This window comes from Kogia breviceps, chromosome 14 (genome assembly GCF_026419965.1).
Source record: "Kogia breviceps isolate mKogBre1 chromosome 14, mKogBre1 haplotype 1, whole genome shotgun sequence".
Lineage (NCBI taxonomy): Eukaryota > Metazoa > Chordata > Mammalia > Artiodactyla > Physeteridae > Kogia > Kogia breviceps.
This window is the reverse complement of record NC_081323.1, coordinates 42,963,253-42,978,033: the sequence shown is the minus strand read 5'-3', so window position 1 is coordinate 42,978,033 and position 14,781 is coordinate 42,963,253. Positions and strand designations below refer to the sequence as shown.

The following is a 14,781-nucleotide window of genomic DNA, read 5'->3' as shown; positions in this document are numbered from 1 at the left end:
CCCACAAAGTGTAGTTTCTCTACCGATTGTTTTGTACCTTGTTCTTTTTCATTCAGTAATATTCCCTGAATATGCTCCACATCAAAAGAAAGCTGATTCATTCTTCCTAATCAAAACACTATATGGAGGATTTTGGGGAAGATGATGGAAGAGTAAGACGCGGAGATCACCTTCCTCACCAAAGATACATCAGAAATACATCTACACGTGGAACTGCTCCTATGGAATACCCACTGAACGTTGGCAGAAGACCTCAGACCCCACAAAAGGCAAGAAACTTCTCATGTACCTGGGTAGGGCAAAAGAAAAAAGAATAAACAGAGACAAAAGAATAGGGACGGGACCTGCACCAGTGGGAGGGAGCCGTGAAGGAGGAAATGTTCCCACACACTAGAAGCCCCTTCGCGGGTGGAGACTGCGGGTGGTGGAGGGGGAGGAGCCACGGAGGAGAGCGCAGCAACAAGGGTGCGGAGGGCAAAGCGGAGAGATTCCCGCACAGAGAATCGGTGCCGACCAGCACTTACCAGCCCAAGAGGCTTGTCTAGTCACCTGCCGGGACAGGCGGGGGCTGGGAGTTGAGGCTCGGGCTTCGGTCGGATAGCAGGGAGAGGACTGGGGTTGGCTGCGTGAACGCAGCCTGAAGGGGTTAGTGCACCACGGCTAGCTGGGAGGGACTCCGGGAAAAAGTCTGGACCTGCCGAAGAGGCAAGAGACTTTTTCTTGCCTCTTTGCTTCCTGGTGCGCGAGGAGAGGGGATTAAGCGGGCCACTTAAAGGGGCTCCAGAGACGGCCACGAGCCACGGCTATCAGCGCGGACCCCAGAGACGGGCATGAGACTCTAACGCTGCTGCTGCTGCCACCAAGAAGCCTGTTTGCGAGCACAGGTCACTGTCCACACCGCCCCTCCCGGGAGCCTGTGCAGCCCGCCACCGCCAGGGTCCCGTGATCCAGGGACAACTTCCCAGGGAGAACACACGGCGTGCCTCAGGCTGGTGCAACGTCACGCCGGCCTCTGCCGCTGCAGCCTCACCCCGCACTCCGTGCCCCTCCCTCCCCCTGACCTGAGTGAGCCAGAGCCCCTGAATCAGCTGCTCCTTTAACCCCGTCCTGTCTGAGCGAAGAGCAGACGCCCTCAGGCGACCTATATGCAGAGGTGGGGGCCAAATCCAAAGATGAACCCCAGGAGCTGTATGAACAAAGAAGAGAAAGGGAAATCTCTTCCAGCAGCCTCAGAAGCAGCGGATTAAAGCTCCACAGTCAACTTGATGTACCCTGCATCTGTAGAATACCTGAATAGACAATGAATCATGCCAAATTGAGGAGGTGGACTTTGGGAGCAAGATATATTATTTTTTTCCCCCTTTTTCTCTTTTTGCGAGTGTGTATGTGTATGCTTCTGTGTGAGATTTTGTCTGTATAGCTTTGCTTTCAACATTTGTCCTAGGTTTCTGACCGTCCCGTTTTTTGTTTGTTTTTACTTAAAAAATTTTTTCTTCTTAATAATTATTTTTTATTTAATAACTTAATTCCCTTTCTTTCTTTCTTTCTTTCTTTCTTTCTTTCTTTCTTTCTTTCTTTCTTTCTTTTCTTTCTTATCCCTTTTATTCTGAGCCATGTGGATTAAAGGCTCTTGGTGCTCCAGGCAGGCGTCAGGGCTGTGCCTCTTGGTGGGAGAACCAACTTCAGGACACTGGTCCATAAGAGACCTCCCAGCTCCACGTAATATCAAACGGCAAAAATCTCCGAGAGATATCCATCTCAACACCAAGTCCCAGCTTCAATCAACAATCAGCAAGCTACAGTGCTGGACACCCTATGCCAAACAAATAGCAAGACAGGAACACAGCACATCTATTAGCAGAGAGGCTGCCTAAAATCATAATAATGCTACAGACACCCCCAAACACACCACCAGACATGGACCTGCCCACCAGAAAGACAAGATCCAGCCTCATCCACCAGAACACAGGCACTAGTCCCCTCAACCAGGAATCTACTCAACCCACCAAAAACAATGGGAACTACGAACCTGCAGCCTGCAAAAAGGACACCCCAAACACAGTAAGATAAGCAAAATGAAAAGACAGAAAAACACACAGCAGATAAAGGAGCAAGGTAAAAACCCACCAGACCTCACAAATGAAGAGGAAATAGGCAGTCTACCTGAAAAAGAATTCAGAATAATAGTAAAGATGATCCAAAATCTTGGAAATAGTATAGAGAAAATGCAAGAAACATTTAACAAGGATCTTGAAGAACTAAAGAGGAAACAAGCAACGATGAACAACACAATAAATGAAATTAAAAATACTCTAGATGAGATGAATAGCAGAATAACTGAGGCAGAAGAATAGATAAGTGACCTGGAAGATAAAATAGTGGAAATAACTACTGCAGAGCAGAATAAAGAAAAAAGAATGAAAAAAACTGAGGACAGTCTCAGAGATCTCTGGGACAACATTAAACTCACCAACATTTGAATTATAGGGGTCAGAAGAAGAAGAGAAAAAGAAAGGGACTGAGAAAATATTTGAAGAGATTATAGTTGAAAACTTCCCTAATATGGGAAAGGAAATACTTAATCAACTCCAGGAAGCACAGAGAGTCCCATACAGGATAAATCCAAGGAGAAACACTCCAAGACCCATATTAATCAAACTATCAAAAATTAAATACAAAGAAAACATATTAAAAGCAGCAAGGGAAAAACAACAAATAACACACAAGGGAATCCCCATAGGTGAAAAGCTGATCTTTCAGCAGAAACTCTGCAAGCCAGAAGGGAGTGGCAGGACATATTTAAAGTGATGAAGGAGAAAAACCTACAACTAAGATTACTCTACCCAGCAAGGATCTCATTCAGATTTGATGGAGAAATTAAAACCTTTACAGAGAAGCAAAAGCTGAGAGAGTTCAGCACCACCAAACCAGCTTTACAACAAATGCTAAAGGAACTTCTCTAGGCAAGAAACACAAGAGAAGGAAAAGACCTACAAGAACAAACCCGAAACAATTAAGTAAATGGTAATAGGACCATACATATCGATACTTACCTTAAATATAAATGGATTCAATGCTCCCACCAAAAGACACAGACTGGCTGAATGGATACAAAGACAAGACCTGTATATATGCTGTGTACAAGAGACGCACTTCAGACCTAGGGACACCTACAGACTGAAAGTGATGGGATGGAAAAAGATATTCCATGCAAATGGAAATCAGAAGAAAGCTGGAGTAGCAATTCTCATATCAGACAAAATAGACTTTAAAATAAAGACTATTACAAGAAACAAAGAAGGACACTACATAATGATCAAGGGATCGATCCAAGAAGAAGATAAAACAATGGTAAATATTTATGCACCCAACATAGGAGCACCTCAATACATAAGGCAAATACTAACAGCCATAAAAGGGGAAATCGACAGTAACACATTCATAGTAGGAGACTTTAACACGCCACTTTCACCAATGGACAGATAATCCAAAATGAAAATAAATAAGGAAACACAAGATTTAAATGATACATTAAACAAGATGGACTTAATTGATATTTATAGGACATTGCATCCAAAAACAACAGAATACCCATTTTTCTCAAGTGCTCATGGAACATTCTCCAGGATAGATCATATCTTGGGTCACAAATCTAGCCTTGGTAAATTTAAGAAAATTGAAATCATATTAAGTATCTCTTCTGACCACAAAGCTATGAGACTAGTTATCAATTACAGGAAAAGATCTGTAAAAAATACAAACTCATGGAGGCTAAACATTACACTACTTAATAACGAAGTGATCACTGAAGAAATCAAAGAGGAAATAAAAAAATACCTAGAAACAAATGACAATGGAGACACGATGACCCTAAACCAATGGGATGCAGCAAAAGCAGTTCTAAGAGGGAAGTGTTTTTTTTTGCTGTACGCGGGCCTCTCACTGTTGTGGCCTCTCCCGTTCCGGAGCACAGGCTCCGGACGCGCAGGCTCAGCGGCCATGGCTCACGGGCCCAGCCGCTCCGCGGCATGTGGGATCTTCCCGGACCAGGGCACGAACCCGTGTCCCCTGCATCGGCAGGCGGACTCTCAACCACTGCACCACCAGGGAAGCCCTTGGCAAGGAAATTGATAGGAGGGTCTCCAAGGACCAGGTGATCCCATCCTGGAGCAGGCGACTAGGAAAGTCTAACTCTCCCAGCATCCTTGCAGCACATAGGGGTTGAGGATAAAGGAAATATCAGAAGTGTTCCCTAACTCCAAGGAGTTTGCAGTTTATTTGTAGAGAAAATCCATGAATGTGGTACAATTAGAGGTGTGAGTCCTGAAATTACACTCGGTTGTGGCTCAGAGAAGAGACGGGTCAGTGTGACCAAGAGTAGAGAAAAGCTCCTCTCTGGAAGGAATAAGACCTGAATGTGATCTTAGGGCAGGGTTTCTGAATCTGCGATTCTTGGATTTGGGAGTCTAAATCAGGTGGTCCATAAGCCTGGATTAGGAAAAACTACACCTCCGTTTGCACCGGCTTTTAATGGAAATTTAGCATTTCCTTCCATGGTGAATGTAGGCCACAAACCACAGTACTACAGAGCACTTGTGACTTCATGAGTACCAGAATCACAGATTTTCCATATTGCATCACAGTTGCTGTTTTCAAATAATGCTCACATTCATCATCACTTTGATATCAACTAATTAAACAGATATGTTACTTATATCCATTTTGAAAAAGATTTTGGTTACTATAGTTCAATATAGTTCCATTTTGTAATCCTATGTTTTTCGGTTTTTTTGCAGTACGCGGGCCTCTCAGTGTTGTGGCCTCTCCCGTTGCGGAGCACAGGCTCCGGACACGTAGGCTCAGCGGCCATGGCTCACGGGCCCAGCCGCTCCGCGGCATGTGGGATCCTCCCGGACCGGGGCATGAACCCGTGTCCCCTGCATCAGCAGGCGGAATCTCAACAACTGCGCCGCCACAGAAGCCCCAATCCCATGTATTTTATTTCATAAATTTGAAAACGTTATTCTAACGTCCAGCAGTTTGGGGCCCTCAACTTCTATCTTAGTTCTTGGCACACGGTAGTTGTTCGATAAATAAATGAATAAATAAAACAACAGGGGCACAAGTCTGAAGAGATAAGTTGGGGCCACATTCCTGACTTAGCAATTAGAAAATGTGTAAGTATGTTTTATTTATGTGTTATCTAGTTTCAGAAAAAAATTTAAGGCAGTTTATTAGAATAGATAGCATACAACAAGGTAGATTAAGTTACCTAGGAACTAGGCAAGGAAAGAGTAAAGCTGAGTCAGGAATGAGGCTAAAAAATGAGGTTACAGAAAGTGTAAAGATTTGGTTCTAGCAGGCAACACAAAAAGGAAAACCTGAATAATTGTATAATTCACATTGCCCTTAAGAAAATCAAAACAATTGGTTAAGAGAAGCCGTAAGAGTAATTTCTCCTGAAGATTTTATCAAAGAAGAGCCAAAGTTTGCTTTCTTACCATGATTCACTGGAAGTGATGTACTCCAGATGCAAGCTAGGCCCATGGGCAGTAAGTTGGATCTCAATCAAAGACTGAGCAAGAGCCCCACAGAAACAAGGAAGAGGGCTTACTTTGAAGCAGATGCCAGTTAGGTAAGCAGTGGGAGTCCAGATGGGCCTCTGGAGACTAGACAAAATGAGGACCAAGGAGAAGACAGTGACACAAGAGGCAGAAACACTGCCGTGGATGAGGAAGGGACAGGTGCAGAAAAGGCGACCTGAGGCAGGCCCCTTGAACAAGTGCCCAGTGGTAATCGAAGAAGAGCAGTCAGCTCGGAACTGGGATGGGAAGGATACAATCATGCTGTGCACTCAGAGGACTGGTGACCCAGTGCGTGTTTTCTACTTTGGGCCATTTTAAGTGCCAATTTACAACTCTGCAAAAAGGAGAATTGGGACAAGGAAGGGGCAGATGTTCAGAGGAGTTATTTCACCATTCAGCTGTCCTAGGCAACTTCAGGTGGGAGATGTGCACTTAAAATGAGAGTTGGCAACCAGCTGGGGGTCTTTATTTATCCAGATGATCCCTCTGTCTCATCACCCAAGACTCATTCAGCACTGAAGTGGGGAGCCAGGTGTGTGCTATCATGAGGTCCTGGCTTCTTCGCCAAAACCCCTTCCCTTTTAACCTGGGCCTCGACAACTCCCTCCTTCCTAAGCATGAAGGGCTCCAACTCTGTGAGCCACTCTTTTTTTGTTCCTGCTTCACCATGAATGGAGAGGGGCAGCACATGTCATGAGGGAAGACCCTTAGAGACTCTCCTAACTCAGGGGTAGCCTACCATGCTCACTAGAGACAAACATGAAAATCCAGAGACCAGTATACATTTATTGGTCTAACCCTATAGAAGGTTACATAAATTAATCCTAATTTTGAAAACTAAGTAACTCAATTTTACACTTTCATGCATTCACATTAAAATTAAAAAGGAGAGAGAGAATAGAGAAAAAGTATCTTACTTTGGGATTCAAGTCAAAGAAAGTGTAGTATTTAAATCGTAACAGCAGCTGCTCATCCTCCTGGATGCCTTGTTCCATAAGGGAACGTGAGGAGTCTAGCCAACTAGAAAACAACAGGATGAGTTTTAAAAGTCAATCAGTTTTACATACATAATTATAGTATTATATAATGTGTTTATATATACATATACATGTATATCTAAATGTATACGTGTGTATATATACACACTTGAACAAAGTCCGGGTAAGTAATATAACCAAAACTCAGTAAGGGAGATGACTTGATAATAGCTTATATCTCCATTTTATCATACAGCTTTCCAAGTGCTTTTTTGTATGTATATATTTTCTCACTGACACTTTAAAGTAACTGACTGAAGGAGCCAGGGCAGTTCTTCTTCTTATTTTTTTTATTTTGAGTTAATTTTTTTACAATTTAATTTTATTTATTTTGGCTGCGCCAGGTCTTAGTTGCGGCACATGGGATCTTTAGTGGTGGCGTGTGGACTCAGTTGCAGCACCCGAGATCTTTAGTTGTGGCATGTGGGCTCTTAGTTTCAGCATGAGGGCTCTTAGTTGCAGCATGCGGATCTAGTTCCCTGACCAGGGATCGAACCCGGGCCCCCTGCATTGGGAGCGCAGAGTCTCACCCAATGGAACACCAGGGAAGTCCCCCAGGGCAGTTATTTTCTCAGTTTTACAGGTGAGGAAAATGAGCCTCAGCAACATTAAGTGATATGTTCAAGGTCACATGCCTCGTGGTGGGGCCAGAATGAGAATCTGCGCTTGCTGACTGTTGCATGTACTTGTGCTGCATGTATTTGCTGACTGCTGACCACTTCTACACCAGGTGGCCCAACCCAGAACTGGCTCTATCTTACAGAAATTTCTATGTAGAACTTTCTGTAACGATGGAAGTATTCTATATTGCCCTGCCCAATTGAGTAGCCACTAGCCACGTGTGGCTACTGAAGGTTTAAATGTGGCTAGTGCCACATTTTAATTTTAATTATATTCAAACATAAATACAAATGTCCATATGCGGCTAGTGATTCCTGTACTGGGTAGCACAATCTAGAGTTTGAGTACTGGCAATGGTGAGGGGTGATGGAAAGTTAACAACAAAACAAGGTGGGAATGAGGGGCGTCCAATGCCACTGAAGGAAAATGGCTTGAACGTCTATCAAGTATTTTATATATGTTTATATATATTGATTATATATACTTATATATGTAATATTCTATTACATATTATATATTCCCTTTTGGGAGAATAAGAATAACCAAGATGCAGTCTCCAACCTAAAGGAATTGACAGTCCTGTGGGGTAACCAAGCCTCATACTAAAGGAACAAGGTAACACTGGAGCCAAAGAACAGGACTCAAGGGAAGTGACTGATCTTGAATGGTGACATCTGAGGAGACTGTATGTGGCTGGGCTTTAAAGGACAAACAGGGACGGGCTGGTAGAGGAGGAGGGAAGGAGAGGGTTCTGGAGCAGGGGAAAAGCTGGAGGTGAGGCAGTGACAGAAGAGTGAGCATGCACGTCAGGGGGATGGGGTGCATGACAGCACAGCAGGACGGACAGATGGACATCTTCGGGGCCAGATGTCACAGGGAATGGAATGCTGTTAACAAACTTGACTTGACTTGGTGGACAACAGGGAATGAAATAGATGGTGGTTTAAGAAATAAATTGTGTTTTCTGAGACCACTTCAAACAAAAGTTGAAGGACTCACTTGTTGGATCGCAGAATGGAGGAGTGCTCTACGAAAGACAGTGAAGCCACCTTGGGTCTCCCCTGCTGCTCCATGAGGACCAACCCACTTATAAGCTGTTCTACATTCCATAAAATACACTTTGCACACATGTACGGGCAAAGAATTAGTATTCACATATTGTAAACCGTTGAATTAACCCAGTGCGTAAATGTTGTCACACTTTAAATGTATTGAAATGATGAAAGGCTGCATTTTTCCCTTTTGTTGCTAAAATCAGCACTGACTTTTGTGAATAGTATACAATCCCTAGGCATGCTAACTTAAAAATGAAACACCTCCCTCCCCCATCCCTGCAGCATCTCTCTTACTATATCAACATCAGTTCACAGAGAAGCAAAACGAAGTCATGTCCTTACCCTGCGTTAAGCTTGGCTTTGTCAACCAGAGACCGAGGCTGGTACATGTCAGCAAGAGCTTCTGGTGACTGAGGGGGCTGGCTGAATGCAAGGATACTGCAGTTTTGTTCAGTCAAAGGGCTGTCACTGAACCAAGTCATTGTGGATGACACTGGCGTACCATTGATGGGGTCATATGTGGGGGTCACGGTTCTACTGTATAAGCCAGGACTTACTGCAAAGCAAAGGAGAGTATGAACTAGGATATGAGATTTGGGGTAGGAGTCTTTAGAAAAATAATTACCAATATTGCTTTTACTAAAATGGATTTTGAACTTAAATCTGTTATCATTTAAAATAATCAGATAAGTCATGAGTGATGGGGAGCAAAGTTAAACACAGGTACAACTCCTGTCTGAATATTTAGCTCCTGGGAAGCTTGGGAACGCATAGGCTGTAAAAACTTCCAAAATCAACCCAGACAGATGTGGGACTATCTCCTTCTCAATAATTCAAAATTCTCCTATTTCAGTAGTGAGTTCTGGCACTATTAGAAAACTGGAGCTCTCGCAGAATGCATGCATGCACTATATTTTGTGGCAAATCCCCTAAACAAATCACAGTATTGACAATTTTAAGAACCCAGCTAGTTGATGGTTTATAAATCATCTGACTAATTTGCATAAGGAAAGAGTAAATAATCCTTTTCATTCTTTGCACTGGAATATACTATGCAAGAAACCCTCAGAGTTGCAAGCAAACTAGAGGTTAATTCTTATATATAGGCATATCTTATTTTATTGTGCTTTGCAGATACTGTTTTTTTGTTTTTTTAGAAATTGAAGGTTTGTGGCAACTGTGTGTTGAGCAAGTTGGCGCCATTTTTCCAATGACATTTGCTCACTTCATGTCTCTGTGTCACATTTTGGTAATTCTCCTAATATTTTAAACTTTTCCATTATTATTATATTTGTCATGGGGATCAGTGATCAGTGATCTTTGATGTTACTGCTATGACTTGATGAAGGCTCAGATGATGTTAGCATTTTTAGAAATAAAGTATTTTTTAATTAAGGTATGCACATTTTTTTAAAGACCTAATGCTATTGCACACTTAATAGTAACAGTAAACTTTTATATGAGCTGGGAAACAAAATAATTCGTGTGACTTGCTTTATTGTTGTGGTCTGCAATATCTCTGATGTACGACTGTAAAAATAAAAGGATGATGCCTTTACAGAATTTTTACTGCCCCTCCTATTACACGCCCAACGCAAAATTTAAATTGAGTTCAGGAAAGAGTCATATGAAGGTAGGATCAGGAAGAGAAGTATATCTGAGTCATCTAACAAATTTCCTTTATCCCACAAATTCATGGCCAATTCTACTAAAGTTTTACATTCATCAGCGACCTAATACATACAATTAAAATAATGAGCCATACAAAATACTTTGTCAAAACATTTCTGTTAGTTCTAAAATTAGTTGGATATTCTATCCTCATCACTGGAATCCTCAATTTTAGTCCTTCTTTGTTTGGGGGAGAGAAGAAAGGTGAGCAGAGGGGAGGAGAGTACTTGGGACATAAGAATTTAAGAAATTCTTGGATGAATAATGAACTAAAACAACAAAACACCTATCATAAATCTTACCTGGTAGACCTGAATTTGTTGGAGAATACTCCAGGCTTAAAATATCTTCAATTATGGGCTCCTTATTATTTTTTTCTTTTCTTTTCTTCTTTTTAAAATATTCACCAGAAGGCTTTAACAAGGAAACTTCTTCTGCTCTTCTAATATCTAAAAAATAAAAAATATATAAAAAAGAAAGAAGAAATGCAAAAAGTAAAAAGAAAATTCCTTCTAAGACTCAGAGTCATGTTGGACATCTGAAACCATTTCTCAGGAAATTCCTGAGAAATAAATGGAACTAAATCACATTCCTTCCGAAGAAACTGAAGGGTATAAGTGACTCCCAAAATGGGTGTGTGTGGGGGGTCAGATAGTGGAGGGAGATTCAGTCTAGGAAAATTTCTAGTTTGTTTTTTAATCTACTGTGAAAATATTTCAAACTTATCTAATGTGAAGGGAATAGTATAGTGGCTCCTTCCTGTGCTCATCACTCTGCTTAAACTGCTCTCAGCATTTCGCTATGCTTGTGTCATCTATTTACTATGTTTTCCCCTCCCTCCTTGCTTCTTTCCTTCCTCCGTCCCATCCTTCCTTTTCTGTTTTTAGGTTTTTAAGCAACAACCAAAGACCCCATCTTTTTTCTTTATGGACCAGCGGTCTTCAGAGCCTTTCTCTGCCCAACAGCTACTTTCATCCCCGAGGCAGACATGGTAGGTGCCCTGCCCACCCCTTGGCCATCACCATTTCAGTGCACTCTGACCCCCTTCCAATGGCAGCTAGGATGTGTCTCTCTACCCAAGGGCTTGCTCTGGATGCCAGAGTCCACACTGCTCAGATACAGATGCAACAGGCCACATGTGTTCAGAGAATTAACGCTCCCCAAGAACAGCCCTCGATGACTCAATGACTAATGAGAATGGTGTATTAACACCCCAGCTCCCTTGCCGCTTGGGTGGCACAGCTCCAAGACATGTCCACACTGCCTCCCAGAGGTCCCCAGTTGCCCACAGTGTGACTTGATCAGTGATACTTGCTCATTAGTGGCCTTCTCTTCTCAGTCTCAGTTTCCCACTCCCAGACAGTGTTTCCTGGCATCACCTTCCAAATAAATAATATTTGTACTTGAATTCTTATCTCAGGTCTGCTTCTGGAGTACTCAAACTAAGAAGATAGTCCCCATTTTCCTCTATTAATCAAATATACTTATAACTGCCATTACCAATCAGAACTGATAACTTTATAAACACACTGGGATGCTAGGATCCTAGGTAAAAGCCAAGGAATGTGGATGTTAGAGTTTCTGGGCAGCTTTCCTTGAGGTAAATGCACTGATTCCATAGGTCCTCTTATCTCTTAGTTCAAACACTGCTTGGTGCTGAGGCTGAAGCTGGCAATTGAGCTCGATTTCCTCCCAGTAACCAAGTAACCAAGCCTGACTGTCAGGTTGCAACACACACCTGTGACCATTCCAAATGCATAATTTATACACAAAACCCGGAGATGAATCAAAATTTCCAGTGGAAGCTTTACAAACAAAACAAAACGAAACACCGATATCTCCAAGCCCAAGATTTGTGTCTTGTCTTTTCTTCGAGGGAAAAAATCATCCTATTGCTAAAGTTGATTTAATTTCAATTCGTCACATATAAGAAGTGATTATTAGGGAATTCCCTGGTGGTCCAGTGGTTAGGACTCGGCCCTTTCACTGCTGTGGCCCGTGTTTAATCTCTGGTTGGGGAACTGAGATCCCACAAGCCATGTGGCATGGTCAAAAAAAAAAAAAAGTTTATTAGAAATGCCAAGTTGAGCCCTTTAGTACTACCATGAAGGTGTAATCTGGAAAAGAAAAGAATGTATGAATGTTTCTGTTTATTTCAAAACTTCAAGTTTTCAGCCCCAGCTACAATGTGTGCTTCCAGTCCACTGTGGTGTGTGAAATGTAGAATTTTACTTATATACTCTGTTATATACTCTTATATATTCTGTTTTCAAATTTTCATTAGAATGTTACTGAAAGCAAGGTGCCCTGTGCTTGTCATTTGCTCACCATACATCAGGGACAATTCTGGAACTTATGTTTTGTAATGGAAGCTTCCATTCATTTGCTCAGTCAACAACCAGTTACTGGAGTTGAGGAAGATGGCAGAAGAGTAAGACGCACAGATCACCTTCCTCCCCATAGATACATCAGAAATACATCTACACGTGGAACTCCTCCTATAGAACACCAACTGAACACTGGCAGAAGACCTCAGACCTCCCCCAAAGCAAGAAACTCCACATGAACCTGAGTAGGGCAAAAGAAAAAAGAAATAACAGAGACAACAGAATAGGGATGGGACCTGCACCAGTGGAAGCGAGCTGTGAAGGAGGAAAGGTTTCCACACAATTGAAGCCCCTTCGCAGGCGGAGACTGCGGGTGGCAGAGGGGGAAGCTTCAGAGCCACGGAGGAGAGCACAGTAACAGGGGTGTGGAGGGCAAAGCGGAGAGATCTCCGCACAGGGGCAGTGCCGACCAGCACTCACCAGCCCGAGAGGCTTGTCTGCTCACCCGCCAGGAAGGGCGGGGGCTGGGAGCTGAGGCTCGGGCTTCGCTCAGATCGCAGGGAGAGGACTGGCGTTGGCGGCGTGAACACAGCCTGCAGGGGTTAGTGCACCACGGCTAGCCGGGAGGGAGTCCGGGAAAAAGTCTGGACCTGCCGAAGAGGCAAGAGACTTTTTCTTGCCTCTGTTTCCTGGTGCGCGAGGAGAGGGGATTAACAGCGCCGCTTAAAGGAGCTCCAGAGAAGGGTGCGAGACGCGGCTAACAGCGCAGACCCCAGAGACGGGCATGGGACACTAAGGCGGCTGCTGCTGCCACCACCAAGAAACCTGTGCGAGCACAGGTCACTCTCCACACCTCCCCTCTCAGGAGCCTGTGCAGCCCGCCACTGCCAGGGTCCCGGGATCCAGGGACAACTTCCCTGGGAGAACGCGCGGTGCACCTCAGGTTGGTGCAACGTCACGCCAGTCTCTGCCGCTGCAGGATCGCCCTGCATCCGTACCCCTGCCTCCCCCTGGCCTGAGTGAGCCAGAGCCCCCGAATCAGCTGCTCCTTTAACCCTGTCCTGTCTGAGCGGAAAAACAGATGCCCTCAGGCGACCTACATGCAGAGGTGGGGCCAAATCCAAAGCTGAACCCTGGGAGCTGTGTGAACAAAGAAGAGAAAGGGAAATCTCTCCCAGCAGCCTCAGGAGCAGCGGATTAAATTTCCACAATCAACCTGATGTACCCTGCATCTGTGGAATACCTGAAGAGACAACGAATCATCCCAAATTGAGGTGGACTTTGAGAGCAAGATATCTTATGTTTTTCCCTTTACCTCTTTTTTGGAGTGTGTATGTGTATGCTTCTGTGTGAGATTTTGTCTGTAAAGCTTTGCTTTCACCATTTGTCCTAGGGTTAGGTCAGTCCGTTTTTTTGTTTTTGTTTTTACTTAAAATGTTTTTCTTAATAATTATTGTTTATTTTTTATTTTAATAACTTTGTTTTATTTTATCTTACTTTATTTTATTTTATTTTATCCCCTTCTTTCCTTCCTTTCTTTCTTTCTTTCTTTCTCTTTCTTTCTACCTTTTCTCCCTTTTATTCTGAGCCGTGTGGATGAAAGGCTCTTGGTGCTCCAGCCAGGCGTCAGTGCTGTGCCTCTGAGGTGGGAGAGACAACTCAAGGACACTGGTCCACAGGAGACCTCCCAGTTCCACATAATATCAAATGGCAAAAACATCCCAGAGATTTCCGTCTCAACACCAAGACCCGGCTTCACTCAACGACAAGCAAGCTACACTGTTGACACGCTATGCCTAACAACTAGCAAGACAGGAACACAACCCCACCCATTATCAGAGAGGCTGCCTAAAATCATAATAAGGCCACAGACACCCCAAAACACACCACTGAATGTGGACCTGCCCACCAGAAAGACAAGATCCAGCCTCATCCCCCAGAACACAGGCACTAGTCCCCTCAACCAGGAAGCCTACACAACTCATTGAACCAACCTTAGCCACTGGGGACAGACACCAAAAACAATGGGAACTACAAACCTGCAGCCTGCAAAAACAAGACCACAAACACAGTAAGAGAAGCAAAATGAGAAGACAGAAAAACACATGGCAAATGAAGGATCAAGGTAAAAACCCACCAGAACTAACAAATGAAGAGGGAATAGGGTGTCTACCTGAAAAAGAATTCAGAATAATGATAGTAAAGATGATCCAAAATCTTGGAAATAGTATAGAGAAAATGCAAGAAACATTTAACAAGGACCTTGAAGAACTAAAGAGGAAACAAGCAACGATGAACAACACAATAAGTGAAATTAAAAATACTCTAGAAGGAATCAATAGCAGAATAACTGAGGCAGAAGAACGGATAAGTGACCTGGAAGATAAAATAGTGGAAATAACTACTGCAGAGCAGAATAAAGAAAAAAGAATGAAAAGAACTGAGGACAGTCTCAGAGATCTCTGGGACAACATTAAACTCACCA

General features: G+C 43.3%; 1 protein-coding gene across 2 annotated transcripts in view; it reads right to left on the bottom strand.

Moving 5' to 3' along the window:
- The window catches only part of FERMT1 (FERM domain containing kindlin 1), a 59,301-nt gene that overhangs the window by 31,178 nt on the left and 13,342 nt on the right, over positions 1-14,781 (bottom strand). For both annotated transcript variants that reach the window (XM_059037624.2, XM_059037625.2), the window contains exons 4-6: positions 10,272-10,418; positions 8,641-8,854; positions 6,503-6,605 (exon numbers count right to left, since the gene is read on the bottom strand). In XM_059037624.2, coding sequence (XP_058893607.1) covers positions 6,503-6,605; positions 8,641-8,854; positions 10,272-10,418 — 464 coding nt within the window. The remainder of the gene's footprint in view (positions 1-6,502; positions 6,606-8,640; positions 8,855-10,271; positions 10,419-14,781) is intronic.